Genomic DNA, 24,216 nt, shown 5'->3' on the forward strand with positions numbered 1-24,216 from the left:
CGCAACGAATGCAGACAAGGACTGATGATGAAATGTGGAAAATGTGAAGAAGACGCGCCAGCCATTACGTGGTGTCTAGATTGTGATTGTGAACAAGCGCTATGTCGAGATTGTAACGAATTACATAGAAAATGGAAAGTTTTCAAACGTCACAAAACTGTTCCTATTGACGAATTCCTTCAAACTCCCAAACAGCCACTCGCTACACCAGACTCTGAAAAGGCAGAACATTGTGAGTCACACACGAAACAAACACTAGATCTGTATTGTAAGACTTGTAATAGTTTGATATGTCGAGACTGCACCTTGAAGGACCATCCTCGTGAGAAACATGAGTTTGATTTCATTGACAAATCCAAAATCCTTCCGGCATTCATTATACCATTATGTGTGTTTTAATTGATGTTTTTGTATTGTTGTGCAGTTTTGTAATTAGGCCACACCAAGTCAAACCTTAGTTTCTGGTCACCCGCCCGCATGGTAAACCTGGAACCCTCGTTTATGAGGACTATTATTAATATTACAGGTGCTTAAGTGCATGTGGCCCAGCAAGACACTTATTTTTTACTGCAAAAGATCGAGATACTCTAATAGAGCAGTCAGGGATTCCAATAGAGCAGTCACACTACTCTTAACTCTAATATTAGGTATATATGCCACACTAATAAAATGTTTCTAACTATAGCTAATTTTGTCCTTGATTATATAGCTGTTCAGATTATAACTGTTACTAATGTTTCTGTAACCAAAGTAATTTCAGTAGCATTAACTACTAGTCCGGCATGCAGATGGGCCATAGCTTTAACTTTATAATTCAAATGTAGTCCTCTAATGATTAGTCTAGTAACTTCAAATTCTTTATCACTGAACACTGCAGGGGTATGGAAAGCCGGCAACATTCGGTGAGCTTAAACTTAAACTTTTCCATAACTAAAATTAGATTGGCAAGTAGAAACCCTTATAGTTTAAACATTCCCAGATGATCACTAAAAGCACTAGTCTGGAGCACTCAATGACTCAAAACTTTGACAGTTACTTTTCTCAAGGTTTGCTGAATAGAAGGCTGGAAACACATAGCTAGTGGGCTAAGACTTCACATTTGAATGAAGAATTTCTGATGTGAAAATAGAAGTTAAATTTCATTTTTTGGATCATGATCATTTGAACAACTTAGCTATAAGTCATAGTAATACTTTCCTGACATAGCTAATGAGACATTTATTTCACTTGGAAAGCATAAGTAGCTACATGAGCAAAACATTTCCTATAGTATATTCTAAATAAATAAATAAATATACTTAAATGCTATACATCAGTGTATAGCTAGCCATGATCCATCAACAACTTTCCTAGTGCATTGTTTGCCGAAGCACAACTACTTATGTTGTTGGTTAAGTTTGACTAAAAACAAAATCAACATGAATTTGCTAAATTGAGCAAATAATAGTACCATACAGTATATTGTCACAGTAGAGTCTATAGTCCTGAAGTCCTGATCATCCGCCCGCCCGCATCCATTTGTAGGCTTGGGAGTGACCAGAAACTAAGGTATGACTTGGAGTGGCCTTATTTGTTTGTTGTATATTTTTGTAGTTGTAGTGTTCTTTTTTGTGGCTGACACCTTGTACAGGCTTTGCCTTTTGTGTATGCCTTCCATTGTGGTAAATTTGATAATAATAATAATAATAATAATAATAATAACAAAGTGGTGGATGAAGAAAGAGGGAAGATGAATCAAGTCACTGCTCGACTGAAACGGTTGCTAGAACGAGTTGGAAATGGAATACAGAATATTGAACATTGTGAAAAACAAGTTGACATTGAGAGTAAAGCAAATATCGAGAAGATACGAGCTGCATATGGTGAAGTGTACAAATTGTTGAAACAACGAGAAGAAGAAACGGTTGGAAAAGTGAACATCATCAAGAATTCGTTTAAAAAGACACTCGCTGTACAAAAAGAAACCATAGAGTTTGTGGAAAAAGAATTAGTGAACTGTGATGAGTTTTCTAAGAGAATTGTAGCAGTTCACAGACCAAGCCAATTATTAACATACAACAAATGGATTGAGAATAGAGTTGATGAACTAATGAAGCAAGTGGAACACACTAGGCTTGATCCAGAGTGTAAAGCAAGAGACATGATCGTTAAATGTTGTAAGCCAGTTGAGTTTGTTAATGATTCAGTTTGTGACGTGTCTTGTCTTCCACATTTACCTGATTGTAGTTGTTCCAGATATGGTCAAATAGTCAAACCAGATCAAGTTAAAGTAACTGTTACACTGAAAGATATTTTTGGATCTCCTGTAGTGAACCAATCAAAATATCTAAAAATCTGTTGCAACAAGGAGAGGGAGTTTTTACAGAATACACATATGGAAGAAGGGTCAAGAGGACAGTACCATATATGGTATAATCCTAAAAGAATGGAAGACCATTTGTTATCAGTTTACTGGAGAGGATCAAAAGTGAATCATGAAGAAATCAAAGTGGTGATGCGTGACTACAATAAGTTACAACAGGAGGTGAAGATCATTTACAAATACGGACCAACTAACAGAAAGTTATCAAATCCTTATCTGTTGGCTAAGGGACCTAACGATGAACTTATCGTTCGTGACAATTATACCAATCAGTTAGTTGTATTTGATAAAAACTTCCAATACTCTCACGTTATTGGTGGAGCAGGAGGAAAGTTTCAGTACATCACTGGAATAGCAGTAGACAAGAAGGGATATTTGTATGTTGCAGATAATTTCTGGCACTATATTCAGAAGTTTAAACTAAATGGAGAATTTGTTTCCCAGTTTGGCAGTGAAGGTAAAGCTAACAGTCAGTTCAAGTCTCCTTATGGTCTAGTGTTGTCCCATTCAGAACTGTTGTTTGTGTGTGACAGGTACAATCATAGAATTCAAGTATTTCAAAATGAACTGTTTTCTTACTCATTTGGACGACATGGCACAAAACCTGCTACCTTCAACGAACCTGTTGACCTAACACTGAACAATAGTGAAAATCAGTTGTTTGTTACAGATAATAAAAATGACCGAGTCCAGGTGTTCACCACTAAAGGACAATTCCTTAAAGTATTTGATAATTTTACTGGTGTCCCCTTCAAGTTACAACGTCCAGTTGGGATACACTATACACCAGATGAACACTTGTTGATCTGTTCTTGTGACACTCACTGTGTGTTGGTGTTTGAAGAAAATGGGAAGTTTATATCAGCCATTGAAGGTACCTATCAAGACAATAAAAGGTTTAGTTATCCTTGTGGAGTAATGATGATGGATAATGGACAAATTGTAATAGCCGATGGCAGTGATGGTGGTAACAGGCTAGTAGTATTTTAATAATAATAATTTACACCAGTAATACTCAGTTTTGTAGTGACTAGCTATAGTGTTTTAGGTTGTTGTAAGAAATGTGTTATTTGTCAGTTGTCACTAAAGTGGTTTGTATGAAGTGAACATTATACCACTTTAGTTTGGAACTAAGAGGAACATACAGTGATAAAGACATCTAACTGTCTGTTTGTAAAGGTAATCTAATTATTTAGGTGATGATGGAAAAAAACTTAGAGTTTTAGGTGAAGTAGCAACTGTTAGAGAGTGATGCATGTGTTGTATAATGCACGGGCCAGATGAGATAACATTATGTGATCATGACTTAAAATGTAGTGGTTCCTAATTCAACTACTTCGCTATAGCACCTGCCAATGTTCCAATGTCATACTTAGCTAGGTTATAACATCATACAACCAGAGACCGAAACCACTTTCAAGTATTTCAATGAAAGCATTACCATAATAGTTATTATAGTACTAGTGTAACATTCATACCAGGTTCTTCAGCACCACTGTATGCCACATGCAGTGTTGGGGGTAACGCGTTACGTAATATTATTACTTTTGTGGTAACTAAGTAATATAACGAAATACGATATAAAAACAGGTAATATAACTCAAGTTACTTTACTTTAATACTAATGTAATGTGTTACCTAAGTAATATAATTACTGTAACGAATCTAATATTACATAATATTATTACTACAAGTAATGAAGTTACTAATCTCGTTAGTAATCCACTGAGTAATGCCTAGCCACAACGAAGTAATGAAGCCTACTGAATGAAGCTTATTCACCAGCTTCTTACTTATAACCAAGATTTGTACATTGCCCAACAACGCAATCATGTCACGTGATAATTTCACATGTGACTGTGGACACAAAGTAATATAATATGTAATATTATTATAGTTACTTTATTTTATGGGTAATATGTAACTGTGACTAAATAGTTCAGTTGTAAATAATATGTAATATGTAACTAGTTACTTTTAAAAAGTATCTTGCCCAACACTGGCTACATGCATGCTGGTACACATGTATAAGAGTTAACACATTAATGTACTGACTCATTTGTCCCAGTTGTAGCTATTATTACTACTGAGGCTACCCAACAGGATACCTAGGTCCTAGGTGTAAGAATTAACTAATGCTTATTAAGTGTGACTTCACATACACAATGTTGCCCACCGACACCATCACTAGAAGGACTTTCTCGCAATGGCATACTGTCCTGTCCCCATGAAGATAATTCTCATAACTTTTTGTGCCGGTTAGCCTTACCTATTGCTGAGTTATGCTAAGCTGAAAGTATCAGTTAGTCGGTCAGCATAAAATTCTGTTAATGAGAAAACTTTTCAAATTTCATAGTTGATCTTGGGAGGTATTTAGGTATTAGTAGTTTTAAATAATATAATATAGATACTGATGTGGTTTTCTAAAAAATTGAAATTAAAAAAATCAAATATTGAATTTAATGTAATTAAAGTTTAGTGGTGGCTATACATGAAGTCGAGCTCCACACAACCATGTTTATGTTGTGGACAAGACACATGTGCACAGACCCAGCTATGACTGATAATCGAGCATTGAAGTATTCACAATGGGTTTTTTAAAACTTTTTGGAGAATATTCTACTTCAAACCTTACTTCGTGTGTATTTGCCATTTCATTTGTTCCTTTAAAAAGAAAACTTCTATTATGTGGTATAAGTATAAATCCAGAGGAGGTTGGACGCGCCATAAGCGCTACTTAAATATATTGCTCTTAATTGCATTCCACGTGACCCTCAATAGTCGCAATACTAAACTGAAAAACTATGGAGTTCACTGGGGTTCGTTAGATATTCAGATCGTCCTTCAGGTTATGTACTTTGTTTTCTCAAGGCACTTGAGATTCGGGGTGAAATTAATAAATTGTGATTTGATGCATACAACTTCACCCTCGACTTCACCAGACTTGTCACGTACGTTTTCTATAATGAAACAACGACCCTTCACTGCGTTACACCGAGATCGCTGTATTACCTTCCTCAATAAACTGATTTTGCTTAATTTATTTTAGGCAGTGGCAGGCCTACCAACCCTCACGGATTTACCGTGAGACTCACGATTTCACTACCGACTAAGCTCAAGGTCTCACAAGCAGTAGCCAAAAACTCACGGATTTTTAGCTCAGTCTACCAATTCTCACGGATCATCACCGTAAACTCACGATTTCTTTCACTTTCAAGCTCAGGCCAGACTCAAAGCTCTCAAGAATGCCCTTTACCTGGCCTTTTCAAGTTCTCAGGGGATTTTCCCAGGTACGTAATTGTTGTTTTTTTTGTTTTGTTTTTGGTACGTAATTGTGGTACAACTAAGCAAGATCACGTGATTATAAAGGCGGGCATTGTGACGTGGTTCGCCTTCGGCCTTCTATTTAATACCAATGCATTGGAGAGTATTTGGAGCAAGATCTGGAGTTGATTTTAAGCGGTCAGAGCTCTGATTAGAATACCAATTCTGAAGCGCTAGGTTTGCACGTCACACAACTGCAGGCCTGCCAACCTGGAAAGTAAAAAAATCTTGAGATTTCTGTACCTTTATTGTAATATTGCAGTGTGTAGTAAAAAAAAACTGGTAGATGCTATGCTGAGACCAAAAAAAAAAAAAAAAAAAAAAAAAAAAAAAAGGTCTCGACTTTGCCTCAAAAACCGTGAGATTCGATCTGCTGCCCTTGAGCAGGGTAGTGAAACCGTGAGACTCACGGTAAACCCGTGAGAGTTGGTAGGCCTGCACAACTGAGATCCCCACACAAGAGCACCTGCGCGCTTTCCTGGGTTTGTAGCCTATACAAATGGTATGTTCTATGTGTTTGGAGTATTTTATTTGCTTTCAGCCTCTAGGATGAAATTGACACATCTCTAGTTCATCACGTGATATTATAAGCACCTAGTGGCTTATATCAAGAACGTTCCATAGTCCGGTCACGTGTTACAACTTCACAGCAATAAAAGATTAACTGTTTCAACACAGTGACTTCCGAGTAAGTACATTAATCTGGTGAAATAAGACTCATGCACACATTTACTGCAGGTCTAGCTATTCCATGCATAGATTAGTGATGCGCAACATGTTTTAAATCCTATATTGATGCCCATATGAAGAGATGGGCATGTGTATATGTGTTGCATGGTAAAGGTGGCCTACCTGCCCATTGTATGGGTATGGGAGCTGTTGCAACTTGCTGTGTCTGCCTATAATAATGTGCAGATACAGCAGTCCATTCGGGATGTCAAGATTGAGTCTCCCAGGTTGGCAGGCCTGCAGTGGTTTAGCCACTGAATACTGAACCGAAAGTCGGTGCATAATTATCTATGGTCGGTGACACTTACGAAATAGACTTTTATGGGCTATAAGAAAGGCCAACTAGCCTTCCAAACAGCAAATTAAACATTAGAGTGGTCGATTACATGAATCTAGTCTACTTTAATAATCACGTGAGCCATGCACTTTATAGTGCTGTGGATTTAATTGTGGGATAAATGACTTGTGAGGTTCCTCCACCCGTGCCATAGTACTCTTCAGGAAATCTGTCTACAATTTTATATCGAAGAATGGCGGAACCACGGATGGTAACGAATTACAAAGTTGGCAACTAGTATGAAAGTTGGGACTTCACTAGTCAAGAAGGCTGGCCACTAATCAGTAAAGTTTTGCAGAAAATGCGGTGTATAGCTACATGAGAGACTGCAGGACTTTTGCTAAATAGACAGCACCAAGGTTTGTGGAAAAGGCTAAAGAACAGCCAAAATACACGTTTTTAAAAGCTTGTGCTCATGGTAGACAGTTGTTCAAGAGCTACCCAACTAGCACAACAAAGTGTATCGGGACATATAGAATGAAACCTGTGTATTTATAAGGTAACCTTGGGACTGATCCTTTTCCAGGTCAGTTTATGTACTAGAGAATACTTTAGGACCATTGCCAGGTGTCCTTATTTTCAAGTGTCCTAATTAACAGGTTCCACTGTACTTACTTATAGTGTATTGCCAGCCAGTGTTATAATTGGTAGAAATTGTAGTGTACAGGAATATGGAGATTGAAATACATGTGGTGCGTTCATGTGCTCCTTGGCATTGTATTTTAGTCTCATGTAGTTCAGTATCCATGCCTGGAATGTGTTTTATTGACCTGACCAGCAGACATGGGGCCAAGTACATGAGTACTTATACTTAAGTACATGTTTGAAAGTACTTGTACTTTACTTAAATAGTTTTGTAATTACCGCAATGTACTTATATACTCAAGTATTTTTACTTGTATGTACTTAAGTACTGCAAACACTGTAATTAGTACACGTGAGTGTCAATGTTCAAAAATAAATTTGATGAAGTTGTAGTTTTCAAATTCTTTAGTACTTTTTACAACCTTATACTATGTATCATGTAGCCACAAGCAGCTGTTATTCTAGTTAGAATTCTGGTATAATAAAAAGTTGTTTAAATTGAGAGTTGAAGAGAACACCTGAAAGTACCTGTTGTCCTAAAATATTTTGCAATTCCTGAAATTTGAGACTGTAAGGTTAATGCAACTACTGTAATGAGGGTTTTGTTGAATTGGTGATAAGAAAATATCATTTATAGTGCATGCATCCTTCTACGTCAGATACCACTCCTTGTGAAGAAGACAACTCAACTATGGTAACCAATCAAAGTTAGTTTAATTACTATACTTGCTGAACTTGATGACTATACTTGGAAACCCCATGTGTACCAAAAAAAAGCAACCCTGTAAACTTTTTGGAAAGATAATCACAAAGCATATTCTTACCTTTCCATTGTGGCGGCAAAGATGTTCTTTTGTATCATTTACGTAACCTAATTAAGCATTTATTTAGCATTGCAGAAAAAGAATTTAAACCTGAGCATAATAGACTTACATTGATTTAAAAATATATGATTATTTGTGCCGTGTAATGGTTCTGTGAATATAAAAACTGTACCTTGCATGTTTGTACCTCAAGTATGCATGGCTACATAAATTTTGTTATAGGAAAACGTACTGTATCTGTACTTTACTTAAGTATACTTCCTGTATGTACTTGTACTTTACTAGTGATTTCATTTGGAGTACTTGTACTTCGAAAACTCAAAAGTACTTGTACTTTACTTAAGTACTTTTAAATTTACTTGGCCCCTGACCAGTTAACACAACAGCAGTATTTCTGTTTTTACAATCAAGGCACAATGCATGCTACCAAAATAATCTTGTGTATATGTTTTAGCAGTAAACAGCACAATTGATATAGCTAACTGGTAGTTATTGTATTGGGGAAAGTAAGAGTGTTTTTGTTTCATTTCTGTGCTATCAAACGTATATTAAGATTGAACAGCCTTCTTGCTTGTAAGCATGGTTGAAAACAGGGAAGTTTTGTGGAGTGAATTTTTTTTGTGTATTTGCAGTAAAACTTTAACAATGAAGCTTAAAATTGTGGATAACACATAGCAATTTAGTGGAAAATTTTCACAGTTTGCTTTGAAGCCACAAAATGTGAAACTTTCTCTGTTTATTGTAAAGTAAAAACCATACAGTACCTTGATGGATTTGCCAGTTCATGGTGAACATATTAAGCCAAGTCACAACTATAGTGTTACATTCATAAATATTATAATTGATTAAGTACTGTATGTACTTGGTATAGTCAGTACAGTTTCCTGTTCCTGCTCTCTACTGCAAGTGTTTCAACAGGTAAGGCTGAAACTTTAATAGCCGACTGGTTTTTCCCCTAAGCGACAAGAAAGTTTTAAAAGGGAAACTAGTTGGATTTTTGCTCAGATCAGCTGGTCATTATAAGTATCACACATTAAAGCAGTAAACACTAAACCAAGTCAGTGCAATTAAGTAATGGAATTGAACCAGTACTTACTAAATTGGCCAGAACCGAACAGCAAAGTAAACAGCATAAAAATTGACAAACCTAGCCTGCTATGTAATAATCACATCTACACATGCATTTTGAATTTTATTGTAGGATATAAGATGATTGAACCTTGAAGCTCCTCTTCTCACATCATACTCCTCAGGAAATTATCTTCAAATTCACGGTGGAACAAAGTTGTGAGTTCACCCATACTGGGCTCTAAAATATCGGGTTATCTACTAAAGGGAATGATTTAAATAGGTCGGGTGGATCTTTACCAACTCAACCATTACATGTGTATACATAATCTGTGTGTGCATTAATTTACTGTACATTGCCATATATCCCCTGTTTGTAACATATAATTATAGATGGAGCAAAGCTTTTCATCAGTTCTATGAAGTAACGATAACTGTGGTTTGGTGTACTAGTCAAATAAGTAAAACTGCATGGTTATCAGTTGTATTACTCTGTACTGCTGTGCTTGCTGTCAACTTTATTGCATGCGTGGGTTCTGATAGCAACTAATAATATTATTAGGGAATGCATGGATGAATAAAGAAAACGGGTGGGACTCTAGTATATCCTGTAGTGATTAGGGCCTGTAGCCCTTGGTTATCATGTTTCCAAAGCAGTTTCGAAAATCATGGGTACGTCATTACTTTGATGTTGCATAGTATACAGTTTGTACAAACACTAATACTTTTGTAGCATTACGAATATATTCACTTTTTGATTTGAACACTTAATGGGATTAAAAATTCGGTTGGAAGTCAAGTTGTGTGATAATGTGTGCATGTGCATATCAAAGGCATCTATGTTACACTGAGGAAGGTACAAAGCACTAACTTTAATTCACAAAGTCTTTTGTTACACAGTTATCATGCATGCAAATATTCAGTGATGGTGAAACAGATCCTTCAGGAAAGTGGATGAATATTATGTATATACATGTATAATTCAAGTACACTGAATGCTGAGGTTATGACTTGGTTCGTAATCACCTCTTAGTACTGTTTCACTGCTCTTAAAAGCTGGTTTAACGGCTAGAATGTCTTAAATACTAGCAACATGATAATTATTTTAGAGGCGCTTAGTACGCATAAAGGTGGTGGATTGACAGCTGCTTTGACTTTTGTTTTAGGTGAGTATGGGAATATTATATGCATATTTTTATAAGTTGTATATAATTGATTAAGGCCTGACAAGGTTTATTATTTCAATCAAAAAGAAGTATGGCTCCTCCACAGAGCCGGGGGAGGGGGTAGGCATTAGCTTCAAATGTCCCATCTTGGATCCACCATTGGCAATGCATGGGTGCACATACAAATTTTGCTCCAACAACTTTGTACCATGTCAGAATGCTTGAAAGAGTTTTATATCAAATTGTTATGTAATGGGCTATAGATGACACTGGTTTCTGTCATGACATTGGAGAACTATGGATAGATTTATGTACTTCTCTAGAATTTTACAATTGACTGGCTGTTTATTGAAAGTATTAACATGGAATGTTTTATTAAAAGTATGTTGTGCTTCTAGAAAATTAAAATATGTACAAAATTTCATGTTGCACCTTAAGCTTGATAAAAAATGCATCATCAAAATATGTGCAAAACACATTATTTACATCAACACACAGAATCCAAAGCTGGCTAAAATCGCCATACTCTTATAACCCAGAATGGCATGTATACCATCAGTTAAGCTGCATATTTCAAGAAGCCACTGTGTTTGTTAAATTTCACTGCATGTATGTACTTGCAACCTCTGCTGTAACTGTACAGTAGGGGTGGAGTGATGCCTGAAATCTTTTGGTTCTCAATACTCACTGTGAGAACTTTAAATAAATTAGCAAATTAAGATTGCTAAACCAAGTGGTTGAAAATAATGCATGCCAAGCAGTGCTTTTACAGCCATTTTGTAGTAGAGTTTTCAAATGTTTTGGCTGCCTTTCAGATACACAGAGCAGCTACAAATGCAAGTATCATTCCCCACCTAGAGTATATTAGTGTCAGGACACCATGCACCCACAACCTCAGTAATATAAAACAAGTCAACTTACTATTTGATACTGTGAGCCAGGTTGGTGGTGCAAAATTATGTGGCTTTCAAGAATACAGTACCTATACTGGCCCATCATGAAGCCTAGACTCTTATATTCACACAAACATTTGGGCACAGCCACACCAGTCTACTGCTACCACCAATAAATTTTGGGTAAGGTGATCTGTTACAGAAGTGGACTGGGGAACATATTTGTGTTATAGAAGCTTTTCAACATCATGTACTAATTAAAAGAAGCCTTCAGTATAACCCTTAGCATTTGCAGTATGAATGTGCACATGACAACTGAAGAGGATTCTTCACTATACTGAAGTAGGTTGGCAAATGGAAGTTTTGGTGAATTTATCATTGAGCTAATATAAAATGGCTCATTGGCGAATAAAGTTTGGTGAATTTCCTTCAATTATCCGGCCAAACTTCAGCCGTCACACTGAATTTTCTTCATTAACCTGGGTGGTATGCTATGTTCTAATGTTCACATGAAAGGTCAGGCATTGCCAGACTAGTGCAGCGTCCTTACTCTTCCTTACCATGCAGTGTTGAATACCCTTAGGATAATCCTTACCCACATGTCAGTATAGAACAAACTCATGACAAAAGGAATAAACTATTATTATGTTTATTATTATTATTGCTTTACAGTGACCAGCACTGAAGGTCTACAGCAACAAGTGCTGCAGCCTTAGGATTACCTAACGTAGTTTCAAGGACTTAGACCTAACGACTTGACTTAGTGACTGATAAGGTGTAGCAGAAAAGGGGCCAAAGTAAGGGGAAAAAAATCCCTCCAACCCCAGGATTCGAACTGCAGGTCACCCAATGTCTAGTCTATCATTAAACATGGACACATTTCTACAGGTACATATCTCAGCATACCTCTAGATACAGAAATTCAATGTCAATCACCTCAAACGAAATACAAACACACCATGTGCACACCAATCCAAGTACCATACTCACTATACATTTCACAGTACATGAAACACTTAACAACATTTTGTTGGGCAGGGCTAGTAGCTAACAGCTGTTGCTTGGCTCTTAAAGAACTCACTCTTCCGGCATGAACAGGAATACTTTACAAGGCATATATTTCAGCTCTTCTTTAGTATTTTCCACAAGTCTTGGTGTTTTCTACTTAGCAAAAACTCCTGCAGTCTCTCATGTAGCTATACACCGCATTTACGCAAAACTTTACTGATCAGCTAGTGGCCAGCCTTATTGACTAGTGAAGTCCCAACTTTCATGCTAGTTGCCAACTTTGTAATCCGTTACCATCCGTGGTTCCGCCATTCTTCAACATAAAATTGTAGACGGATTTCCTGAAGAGTACTACTGCATGCACGGGTGGAGGAACCTCACAAGTCATGTATCCAACAATTAAATTCACGGAACTATAAAATACGTGGTCTGTAACGCCGCAAGTGGTCCCCCGCCGCAAGTGGTCCGGCCGGACCATGTAAAGCTGCTACAGATGGTCCCCCCCTGCCACAAATGGTCCCCCCACCAGAATTATATTTAACGTGTATTGTCACGCTCACTGACAGCTACGCCAGCTATTAACCATATACGGATGCATAAAGAGAGAATCAGCTTTCTTTGATCATGATAAAATCTCCCAGTTTACGTAGTTATTGTAGCCAACGTGGACACAGAACTGATTTGAGAGGTCATTCTAGTCAAGTTGTACCGAGCTAGCCACTTAGTTAATTACCTAGTAGCTACTAAGGCTAAGCTTAAGCGTATATCGAAGCGGTGTCACATCGTCAGCCCGGATAGCTATATAGTCGGCTTCTTGGATTGCTCTTGGTCAAGCTATAGATATAGCTTTATAACTGCGGGATGCAGGGATATAGCGTCGATAGCAACGAATGCAGCCAAGAATCAAGTCAAGAATGGCGACTCTTGGATGATGCTGTTCTCTACATTCGGGAGAATAAGTATAGAGAAGGATGCACAAAGAATGAGAAAAGATGCATTCGACGCAAAGCACAGAGATTTTCTATTGAAGACGGTGAATTACTTTACACAAAGAAAGATAAAACAAAGGTACTGATCATCACTGAAATACTGCATGCATATTATTGATTTATCCTTAGCTAATTGTACTAGTTTTAGCATTTTTGTCCTTAAAACTATAGCTTTCATATATTATAGCTATACGTATACTACATAATTCATCAACAATTATTTTGTTTGTGTTTGCATTTATTAGGTGAGGTATGTTACTGATCCTTTGGAAAAGCAGCGAATCTTAAAAAGTTGCCACCAGCACCCGACTTCAGGACATATGGGGGCTAAGAAAACCTTGGCACGCATCACTGAACGATTTATTTGGCCAGGAATAAGCAAAGATGCCTACAGTTTGGTGAGTTTAATGCATGAGTTCTGTATAAAGTAACTAATTGATACTACAGATAGCTATGAAATGCCAGTAACAGCGCACACCAAATTATACGTGTATAATAAAGGCTGGATTGTATATTGTGTACTTTCACTTGACATCTGCATCTGTAGCCAATTCTTTCATTTTATTTTAATCATAGTAATTTTGCCTTTTCTAATTTTGTAGACTGCATGAATGTGTAGAGCAGATAACAGCTCATAATCTCTATACCCTGCTGTATATAGAGTATAGCTACATAGATATAACATTTCAATTTGTGTTTATGTAATTTTCAGGTGAAAGAATGTGATATATGTCAACGAATGACAAAGAAGATGGAAACTGGTGTACCTGAGCTTCATCCTGTGCCTGTAGTCTCCACCTGGCATCACATTGGTATTGATTTTGTTGGTCCCCTGAAATACAAATCAAGACAAGGCAATCAATATATCTTAACCGTATCTGATTACTTTAGTAAATTTACACAAGCTTTTGCTTGCAAAGATAAGGAAGCTGTGACTGTTTGTGATACTCTTTTCAAGGTAACCGTAGATGCATGCATATAGTCATACTGCATTGTTTCAGCTATTATGCACGACTATGTATATGCTTGCATTTTATCTGACTGCAGCTATTTATGCAATTTGGAATTCCTAAAGTAGTTACCAGTGACCAGGGCAGCGAATTTAACAACAACCTGGACAAAGAGCTGATGAAACTTCTAAATGTTGACCATCGATTGACAAGTCCTTATCATCCACAAGTAAAGCAGTACAGTATATATATATAAATATATAGGCAGGGGCAGCGGAGAAGGGGGGGCAAGGGGAATTGCAGCCCCTGTGAAAAAAATTATGGAGGGGCTTAGCCCCCCTAAAATTATTTAGTAGCATTATTCGAGATACTCTTATAGAGCAGTCACAGTATTCTTTGAAGAGCAGTGTAGCAAGCTACGTATGTAGTTACAAATAAGGAGATATAGTCTAGTTGGTAGAGGGCAACTATTGCCAGCAGGTAGCCAGCAGGTAATGACCTTTTTTTTTTGGTCTTTGATTTATAACTAGGCCATGGCATCATCAAGCTAGACCCCCAGCCCCCCCTAAATATAGGTGTCTCCGCTGCCACTGTATATAGGTTGTATGCATTAACTACATTTTACGTATATTCAGGCTAATGGCTTAGATGAACGTTTTAATCAGACTTTGCAATCAATGATTGTCAAATTTGTTGAAGAGAAAAAGGAGAAATGGGAAGATTACCTGTTTACATGTGTGTATGCCTACAACACATCCAAGCATGAATCATCTAAGTATGCACCGTTTACTGTCATGTTTGGACGGCAAGCAGTGCTTCCAGTGGAAGTTTCTTCCCCCACAAAGGCAGATTTGGAACAAAACCTAACTTCTGACCATGACAACACAGATCATCTAATTGATAGACATTTCCTATTTCACAATGAAAGGTTGGAAAAAGTGAAAGCAAACATCATTGATGCCCAGGCAAGACAAAAGAAAGCGTATGACAGGAAACGCCACAATCCAGATTTGTTTACATGTGGTACTCTGGTTTTGAAGAGGGATATGAAGCGAAAGAAGCGGGCAGGTGGAAAAATGGATTTCAAATGGCTCGGACCTTTTAAAGTGATGAAGTCTATGGGAAGAGGCTTGTATCAAATTCAGAATGTTGACTGTACAGAAAAAGTGGAGAAAATTCACGGTGTGCATTTGAAGCCATACGTTCCTTCTACAAAGGTATGTAAAATACTTTAGCTAAAAATTGATGTGCATACAAGACTACAATCTTCATTTTATAGATTCCGAATATGAAACCACCACAATGTGGTGAAATAATGCATTCATCACAGAATACCAGTGAGGCATCATCACAGAATACCAGTGAGGACCCCAAGATTGGAAAAACTGCAGGAAATTGTCCAGATTCTACTAAGACTGAGTGCAGTTCACTTGACATAGAAGAACAATTTTATCCAAATCTCACAGCCAAGAATGATTGCAGTGATTCACCAACTGCAGAAGATAAGCAGGCAACTGATACTACAAAAGGTAAAATTCATGCATATATCTATATACAAGCCATATATGAATGCACTATACATGTAGCTTTGCAGTGAACCTATCTGTTTACTCTATACATTAATCACAGCAATATTACATTTGTGCAGTTACTAGTAACCAATTGCAAGTTACCAATCATGCTGTTGTTGAGGAAGAAAGTGCATTAAGTTTTTCAGTGATTGAATTGGAGGTTAGTTATCATTATAATACTGCAATGAAATGACAATATTTTTTTGCCAAAGGGTGGTCCTGGCTTTGATTACAGCTCACCAAAACATGCTGGTGGTTATTTTGCTGAATTTGTTCCAAAAGGCTGTACCGGCATCCTATCACCAATAGCACAACAGGCAAAGAACTCCCTTGCTTCACTGATAGTTTCTGCTAATAGAGGTTTGAGTTCTGTGTATGCATGCATTTACTTAGCAACACATGCATACAAAATATAAATTTCATGGCCTAAATTCATGCTCCCAGGGAAAAACCTGATTGATGAAGTACTATCCTCACCCCAAGGAATTTCCAAGTGCAAGAAAGTGTTGAGTTTTGACTTTAAAGATGAACGACAAACAAATGCCAAGGGCAAGAAGCGCAAGTTGATCACTCAATATTCAGTAAGGTTCTGTCAGGTACATATCTTTGTTTCCTATACTAAATTTTTTAGCATTTAAATGGAAATCTTTGTAAGCAATCAAAAATTGCAAATGGTACTGAACATGACAACAAGGTATGCTATCCACAATGCACCATACTTTACATTTCTTAAGCATCCACCATAAACACAGAATACACAAAGAAGTGAAGAAATTGGTTATGAAAGCTCCAAATCCAAGCCTACTGAACAGGAAGATATTACTGCAAATAGAAAGGTATGTATAATATACATGGAGTGAATTTAGGTCAGGTTACTGTGTGATAATACCTTAAAGAATGCAATGGAACTTCAAGATGAAAGTCAACAGCAGAAAAAAAGACCAGCAGTGGTAAGTACATGACATATTGGCTTGTACCATCACTTGCTATTACTGTACAATTTTCTGTAGAACGTCTATCAAAAATCTGCCAAGGCAGGCATAAGTTTCTTTTGGAAGCAAAGATTGCTGCATACAAATTGTATGATATATCTTTCTTAACACTAGCAAGAAAAAATGAATGGGTTTCAGATGAAGTAAGTGTAACGAACTGAAATACAGTTTATTTTCACCTGTGTTGTGTTTTTATATATTTCTAAATAGGTTATCACTGCGTACCTCCACTTATTGGTGAATGCTAATGGTATGGTAAGTTGAAAAACAGATTACAGAAGAAGAATAAAATTAATGTCCTTGTATACAGAAAGGAAAAGTCATGGTTATAGACAACTCTGTAATGAATAAGATATGCAGGGGAAAGTTTTTTAATGATGACAAGAAACCGATCAAGGTAAGCAAGTACATTTTTGCCATTCTATAGCATTTTATGTGTTTTAAAGCTGAACATCCAATGTTGTGACTACGGAATTGGTGTATTCCTCCAAGGAGGAAATCATTGGGTACTACTGGTATGTTATATACCAACTTGCGTGTGCAATTAAACTGTAGTATTTCTCTTGCTCTGTCTGCCAACAGTGTGTTGATGTAAAGAGGTTCAGCATTACTTATGTTGATCCGAAGGGGGAAAAAATATGATGATGTACCAGCTGGAGAAACATTGGAGGTAGGTATTGTGTGAATATACCATCCTATTACTTGGAAAGTTTATTACATGCAATGCTCTAAAGGAATTTTGGCAATATGCAATACATGGAGGGTAAGTGGAGAAAAGCAGATGGAAAATGGAAAGTGATCACAAAGCCCCACTGTGTGCAGAAAGACACTGTTTCATGTGGAGTGTATGTCATGAAGGTAACAAATCTTCCCAGGGGCGGATCCAGAGTTTCGAAAGAGGGGGGGCACCTTTCTGAAAAACAGTTGAAGACCAAAAAAACTTACTGAAAACCAGTTGAAGACCAAAAAAAAAAAAAAAAAAAAAAAGGTCACAACAATAATAGCTAGTTATCCTTACCTACTATATCACGTCTGTTATGTAAAATAAAATCCTATTTGTAGCTTCATAGGTAAGCTACACTGCCTCATGAACATTGTGACTGCTTTATTAGAGTAATTGACTGCTCTATTAGAGTATATCGATCTTGTATGCAATTTCTTGAAGGGGGGGGGGGGGGCATTTGCCCCAAATGCCCCATCCTGGATCCGCCACTGCTTCCAGTACATTAAGTTTATTATATAGCTACTCTTATGAAGTTCGCAGAATGCATAACACAGAATCCCCTTCCCAACACGATAAGTAACATAAATGACACAAGAAAGAGTATGGCTATTACATTGCTAGATGCTTCAGGTAAATGCATTGTTTTGCTTATTTACTTGTATGGTATGAGCATCTTTCGTAGAACCACTACTAAATTATTGTCGGGCTTGCGGAATGTGTGATTCAACTGAAGATGAAGGAAACAATTGGGTAAGATAGCTATAGTTTTCTTATACATAACTGATCACTGATTGTGGATTTATAGATAAGATGTGACTACTGTGATTGGTGGTTTCACCTGACTTGTGTTAATAAGAGTCGTAAAGGAAGGAAGTCATACACTATTGAAGAAGCAGCATGTAAAAAGTTTTGTGGGGCCTGTTGCACTAAACAATGTACCTATGAATTTTTATAATCTTTGTTCTGTATATAATGGCATTGCAGGGGCGGATTTAGGATTTATAAAAGGGGGGGCTAACTCAAGGTACTAATCTCTTGGGTAGAGATGTGTGAAGCATGCTGGAACTAGGGGGGTCTGGGGGCATGCCCCCCCAGGAAAAATTTTGAAAAATAGATGCTAAAATACTGCAATTTGGAGACATTTCCACATAAAATTCATAATATTTTCTGCCTGTAGATATTTTATATACTGCCTTTAGATTGTAGGTATGGCTCTCTGAAGCATTTTGCTAATGGAAAAATTTGGGTAGGTTACAGACAACCAAGTACATGATGCACCCCTCTCACAATTGCACAACACTGAATAGGTGCATGTTAGAATAATAATAATGTTGAAAGTGGAAAATTTTGAAACTTGAACAATTGAATCTGAGAGCATTTTCAATGGAAATTGTGTACCTGAATTAAGTATTGCCATACATATAAACTGCACAAGTAGATGAATGAAGCACTTTAAACAGACCAATGCACTTCATTGTATGCATAGCTGCAGGTAGATTTGGAAAAATTCCATAACAGAACTATAACTACATGTTTCCAGTGAATGTTCTATTAGAGTAGTTAGCTGACTGCTCTATTAGAGTATCTCGATCTTGTACACCTCCAACGCTGATCCGAGTCCTTGTTGCATAAACTTTAGCATAAATCCACTGATAATACCTTGGAAAGATTTTTATAAGGTGGTTTTATGAGTATTTGTATTATTAGTGATCATATAACTATGCTAAGACAAAATTTCATTATAATACTCAGCATATTGATCAAGTAAAGCCTAAATATGAAGGGGGGGCTTCAGCCCCCAAAGCCCCCCCCCCCCCCCCCCCTGGATCCGCCCCTGCATTGTAGCTAGATATTCTGCAATAATACAGTACACTGTATGTTTGTAACAATTGTATATTTCAGTAGTTAGCTATTAGGAAACTAGTCAGAAGTTTTAATGTGGCCAATACTGAATATTATGTTCTTTTCATTAATTAACCTGGGAATACAGTAACAAGTTGCCGGCAGATACCAGGAGAATACATGCATCCTTAGATAAACTAATCAGAGGTTGTTTGCTATTGTAGCAAGGGGGACCAACTCTGTATGGACCTGCCATTACCACTAATGAAGGGCATAGTTGTGACAAAGGCTGGGACAACAATGGCACCTTGGATGATCTGGCTATTGCTATATATACTAGCTTGAATAGCAACACGAAGGGCATAGCTAGTTGTGGCAAGGGAAGAGGGAGTCACTATGCCACTGAGTGACTGAGCTGGGGGATGGGTGGGAGAGGAGTGTCATGCCACAACCAGACCCCTATAATCGGTCCCCTGGACCTGTTATAGCTGCCATAGGTGGTCCTATGCCCGGACCATCTATGGCGCTTTAGTTGGTCCGGCCGGACCATTCATGGCGCCATAGTTGGTCTCCCCTTGAAATAAGCCAAGAATGGCGACTCATGGATGATGCTGTTCTCTACAAAAAGTTAGCTAGCTGGGAATGCTGAGAAAAGATGCATCAGTTCGACGGGGCAGTCGTGGCAAGAATGTTGGCCATAGCTTGGGCCATAGGTCGGACCAAATAGTTGCTGCTGCAAATGGTCCGGCCGGCCATTCATTGTTAGCATGGGGGACCAACTGTGGCAAGGGGGGACCAACTATGGCGCCGTGGATGGTCCGGCCGGACCAACTAAAGCGCCATAGATGGTCCGGGGGGACCACCTGCGGCAGCCATAACAGGTCCGGGGGGACCGGTTATGGCATGACAGGTCACGTGATTATTAAAACAGACTAGATTCATGTCATCGACCACTCTAATGTTTAGTTTGTTGTTTAGAATTAGTTGGCCCTTCTTATAGCCCATAAAAGTCCATTTCATAAGTGTCACGTGACTGTCAGTTCAATAGCCCCGGCGTTATTGCACCGACTTTTGGTTCAGTAACCACTGCCTTTAAAATAATATTTCTTACATTTCTAATTACGCAACTGAAATTTCAATAGCTGAACATTTGTACTCAAAAACTTTCTTAGGGACACACGCCCACGGATCCCAGCATTAAAATCCTGTGACTGTGACTATACCCACAGCAAGAGAAACTTACAACAGATCACTACACATGTACAGATTAGCTACAACTGTACAATTATATAACAATACTACCGCAATCCAGCATTGGGACGAAGAAGCTTCAGCTTGTGAAAACCTCACCTTGAAAGAGAGGTTTCTATATAGTTTGATTTACCTCTTTTTGGTTCAGCAAACTGCCACCATCAAAATCCCCATAGGTGGGGCAAGATGTAGATATCAAATCCCCAGTATAGGTGTATGGGCTGGGGACCCAGGGGTGGGGCTTGACATTGATAGGTGCATTAATTGTATGTACTTGTATGTATGCTACTGCGTGGAAGAATGGCTTATAGCCGAACGCAAGAGCTTAAACAAAATCAATCAATCAATCAACTACAGTTGATCAAAGTTACATAATTATATGGATGGAATCAGTTGGCAGGAGCAATAATATTATGAGTATACTATAGGATGTGATAGGTATAGATCAGCATTAAGTTGTTGGTGAAGTGAGTCAGGGGCTAATACAAGGGACTATAGTTGCCAAAAGTACACTTGTAAGTGACACAAGTGTGCATTGTAAATATATATGTTGTGGGTGTACTAAAATAGCAAGAGGCACCACAGAATAGCACAAAGTCATAATGCTACATATGTATTATGTCTTTACAGTCTATAGCTACTCAAGTAGTTAGTTGACTGACTAGAGCCTCAAGATCCAATCTTGAGATAATTGTTTAACTAAACTCTTCTATTATTTGGTCCACTTGCTGTTGAAGGTGTGTGTTTGTTGACTGACTGGATGACCACTTAAGTTTGATTTGAGCACAACTGATAAAAGCACATGGGTACAACACATTTATACAGAACAGCTGCAGGTTACTAAGCAACACAATAGTAAAATGACCTATAAAGTGATGTGTGCACTGAGTTCATGTAATAACATTGATTGACTCCCTGCTTAGATATATAGCTCCCATTAAGTGCAGTGTGGTAATGCAGGAGTTGATCAGATGGTGTTGCTTACAAAACAACCTGCTAGTCAGTTTTAATTTATCTCTTTTATAGTCCACCCATGCAGTCAGTTATTCTACAAATTGCTTTCAAAACCAACCTTGCCATGTAGCTAGCTAACTACTATAGTTATGTTTCATTTCATCCACTAGCTATATATTTCCTTACAATTACAATACTCCTGGATCTCAATCACTTCTCTCCATATAATATCTCATCACAGCTATTTTTCAAAACATTCCTTCCCAGATCCTCCTATAGCTTCCATCAGCCCTTCCCAGCTTACCAACTGACTCTTTGTCACTCAGCTCTTCATTTTAACTGCTAGGACAATCACAATATAGAGCATAAAACGATACTTTAATAAACAAAAAATTGTTTAGTTTCAACTATACATATGTGCAACAAATACTCCTCCCCACTCTCAGGTTAGATCTATTTGTCATAAACACAGTTTTTTTTTGCCACTGAAATGAGTCCATATGATAAGTGATTTTTAAAGAGTTTATATGAAACAATATAATATTAAGTTCATAGATATAGTTGCCTAGTTCCAGCAATCATCTAAACCAATCCACATCCTTAGCACAACAATATATACCTTAAATGTAACACTTGACTTGTGTTCATGTGTACCAAGAAATTGTGCATAGCAACTCACTACTAGCAGGAGTATTAAGGCTGAAGGCATGTTGCAGCACTTATGAACTCCTGTTACTAGCTATAATTGAATGAAATTTAGGTACCAGTATACTAAAATCAGTTTAGCAGTTAGAATTATATAGTTATTAGTATATAGGATATGTCTATTACTAATTGGGATAAAAGTAAAGGAAATATCAATACTATGTAACACTTGTGGAATTTCAGTAAATTTCACATAAACAGGAGCACATCTAGGATTTCACAAGAGGCAATGCTAACAGGGTAAATGGCTCATGCAACCAATACAGTGGGTATACTAACACTGTTATACAGGACACAAAGTACTATGGTTAACTTGCCAAATTTCAAGGGGTCTGATGCTACAACCTCCAGATTATAGTTATACGTAATGAATTAAATAATAATCCAACTGTGGCCAAACTATGTTGTGACTGATATCAAAAAGTTTTCTTTTTACCAGGAGAGGACAAGTCCCCACTTGTCTTATGGTAGGGAATTTTTGCTATAGTTCATTCATGTTGTGTAAAGAACTCACATATGCATCCCCTTACACAGAGTTGGGGGTAACTAGTTACTTTGTAGCTAAGTTATATAACTAGGTACTTTAACAAGTAACTAGTAATATTTAACTTGCTTTGTAACAAGTAACTAGTTGCAACTGCCTGAAAAGTAACTAAGTTACAATAGTTACATTGCAACTATAGGTAATTATGCTTTTTAAAAAAGGCAAGAGCACTTTCAATTTTTGTGCTACATGTTCACCACTTTTGTAGTGACCGTGCACCTTCACTACTCTTTTGTAGTGACTCTCACTACATAGTAGTGAATATCACTACATGTGGTGACATTCATTACAAAATTAGTATTGAACGTCACTACACAAAAATAGTGAGTATTGTGCCAGACATTAGCAGTGACCTTCACTAGTTTGTTTTTACTGTGTATAATTATTATATATAGTTCTCTTCTCCCTTGCTCTGGGCAAAATAACCATATTACAAAAGTTAATAAACAAGTGTAACTTATTTATGAAAGAAACTAGTAACGAGATGATCAGTTACATTTAAAAAGTAACTATAACTAAGTTACATGGGATAAAAGTAACTAGTACATGTTACTTTTTTGAAGTAACTATCCCCAACTCTGCCCTTAATTATAAGAAGGGACATGTACAGTATTAGTGCATGGTCACATTTTGTTTGTAAAGTTACTGAGGAAAATATGGATATGTGTTGAGCTTGATCAAATACAGAACCCAGGCAGTATGCAGGGGTCTGCAAGGGTACGGCCCCCAGATGCTGTAGGCCTGTTGATTTTAAAGATGTTTAAAATTTTATATACTTGAATCAATGTCTTATTTCCAAAAGAACACAAGTAAAACTAACTGTATATCATGTAAAAGAAATTTTCAGAATGATTTTTCAATAGCGACCAATGGCGGATCCAGGATGGGGCATTTGGGGCCCCCCCCTCCCCCTCACCTTGTGGAGGAGCCAGCCATACTTCTGATTGAAATAACTAGCTACTAAACTTTGTCAGGCCAAGATCAGTTTATAAACTCATGAAAATAAGCACATTTTACTAGCATTTATTACAAATTCACTTGAAACCAAAGCGAACCAAAGTCAAATAGCTAACCCAGAACCTTCGTACGTACTAAGCACCTCTAAAAATAAGTATTATGTTGCTGTTGTATACGACATCCACTTTTAATGACTTCACAACCATCTGAAAAGGCCAAAATGGCAAAAACAACAGTGAGACACTAGTAAGAGGTGACTAGTCTATTTGCTACTTCAAAAATGCAGCACTGGACTACAGAATCTGGCTCTCTCCAACCATCTACAACTTGGCCTGTTTGTGCCCCTCCCCTTGCCAGTTCCTGAATCCGCCCCTGGCGACTACATGACAAAGATAGTTCTAATCGGTATGATGAGATAGCAAAGCATGGATCAAGAAGAGA

General features: G+C 37.4%; 1 protein-coding gene and 1 long non-coding RNA gene across 3 annotated transcripts; both read left to right on the top strand.

Annotated features, from left to right (window-relative positions):
* The first annotated feature begins 1,729 nt into the window (after positions 1–1,729).
* On the top strand, positions 1,730–3,352 carry LOC136239936 (E3 ubiquitin-protein ligase TRIM71-like). Its single transcript, XM_066030679.1, has one exon. The coding sequence runs from the start codon at positions 1,730–1,732 to the stop codon at positions 3,350–3,352; it is 1,623 nt and encodes a 540-aa protein (XP_065886751.1).
* A 1,776-nt stretch (positions 3,353–5,128) lies between these two features.
* LOC136241673 (uncharacterized) lies at positions 5,129–10,058 on the top strand. Of its 2 annotated transcripts, XR_010694367.1 has the most exons (5): positions 5,129–5,181; positions 5,234–5,313; positions 5,412–6,188; positions 6,228–6,374; positions 9,363–10,058. It is a non-coding gene; the product is annotated as an uncharacterized lncRNA (long non-coding RNA). The 2 variants fall into 2 exon arrangements; XR_010694366.1 differs by having other exon boundaries at positions 5,135–6,188.
* The last annotated feature ends 14,158 nt before the right edge of the window (positions 10,059–24,216 follow it).

This window comes from Dysidea avara, chromosome 12, assembly GCF_963678975.1.
Source record: "Dysidea avara chromosome 12, odDysAvar1.4, whole genome shotgun sequence".
NCBI lineage: Eukaryota > Metazoa > Porifera > Demospongiae > Dictyoceratida > Dysideidae > Dysidea > Dysidea avara.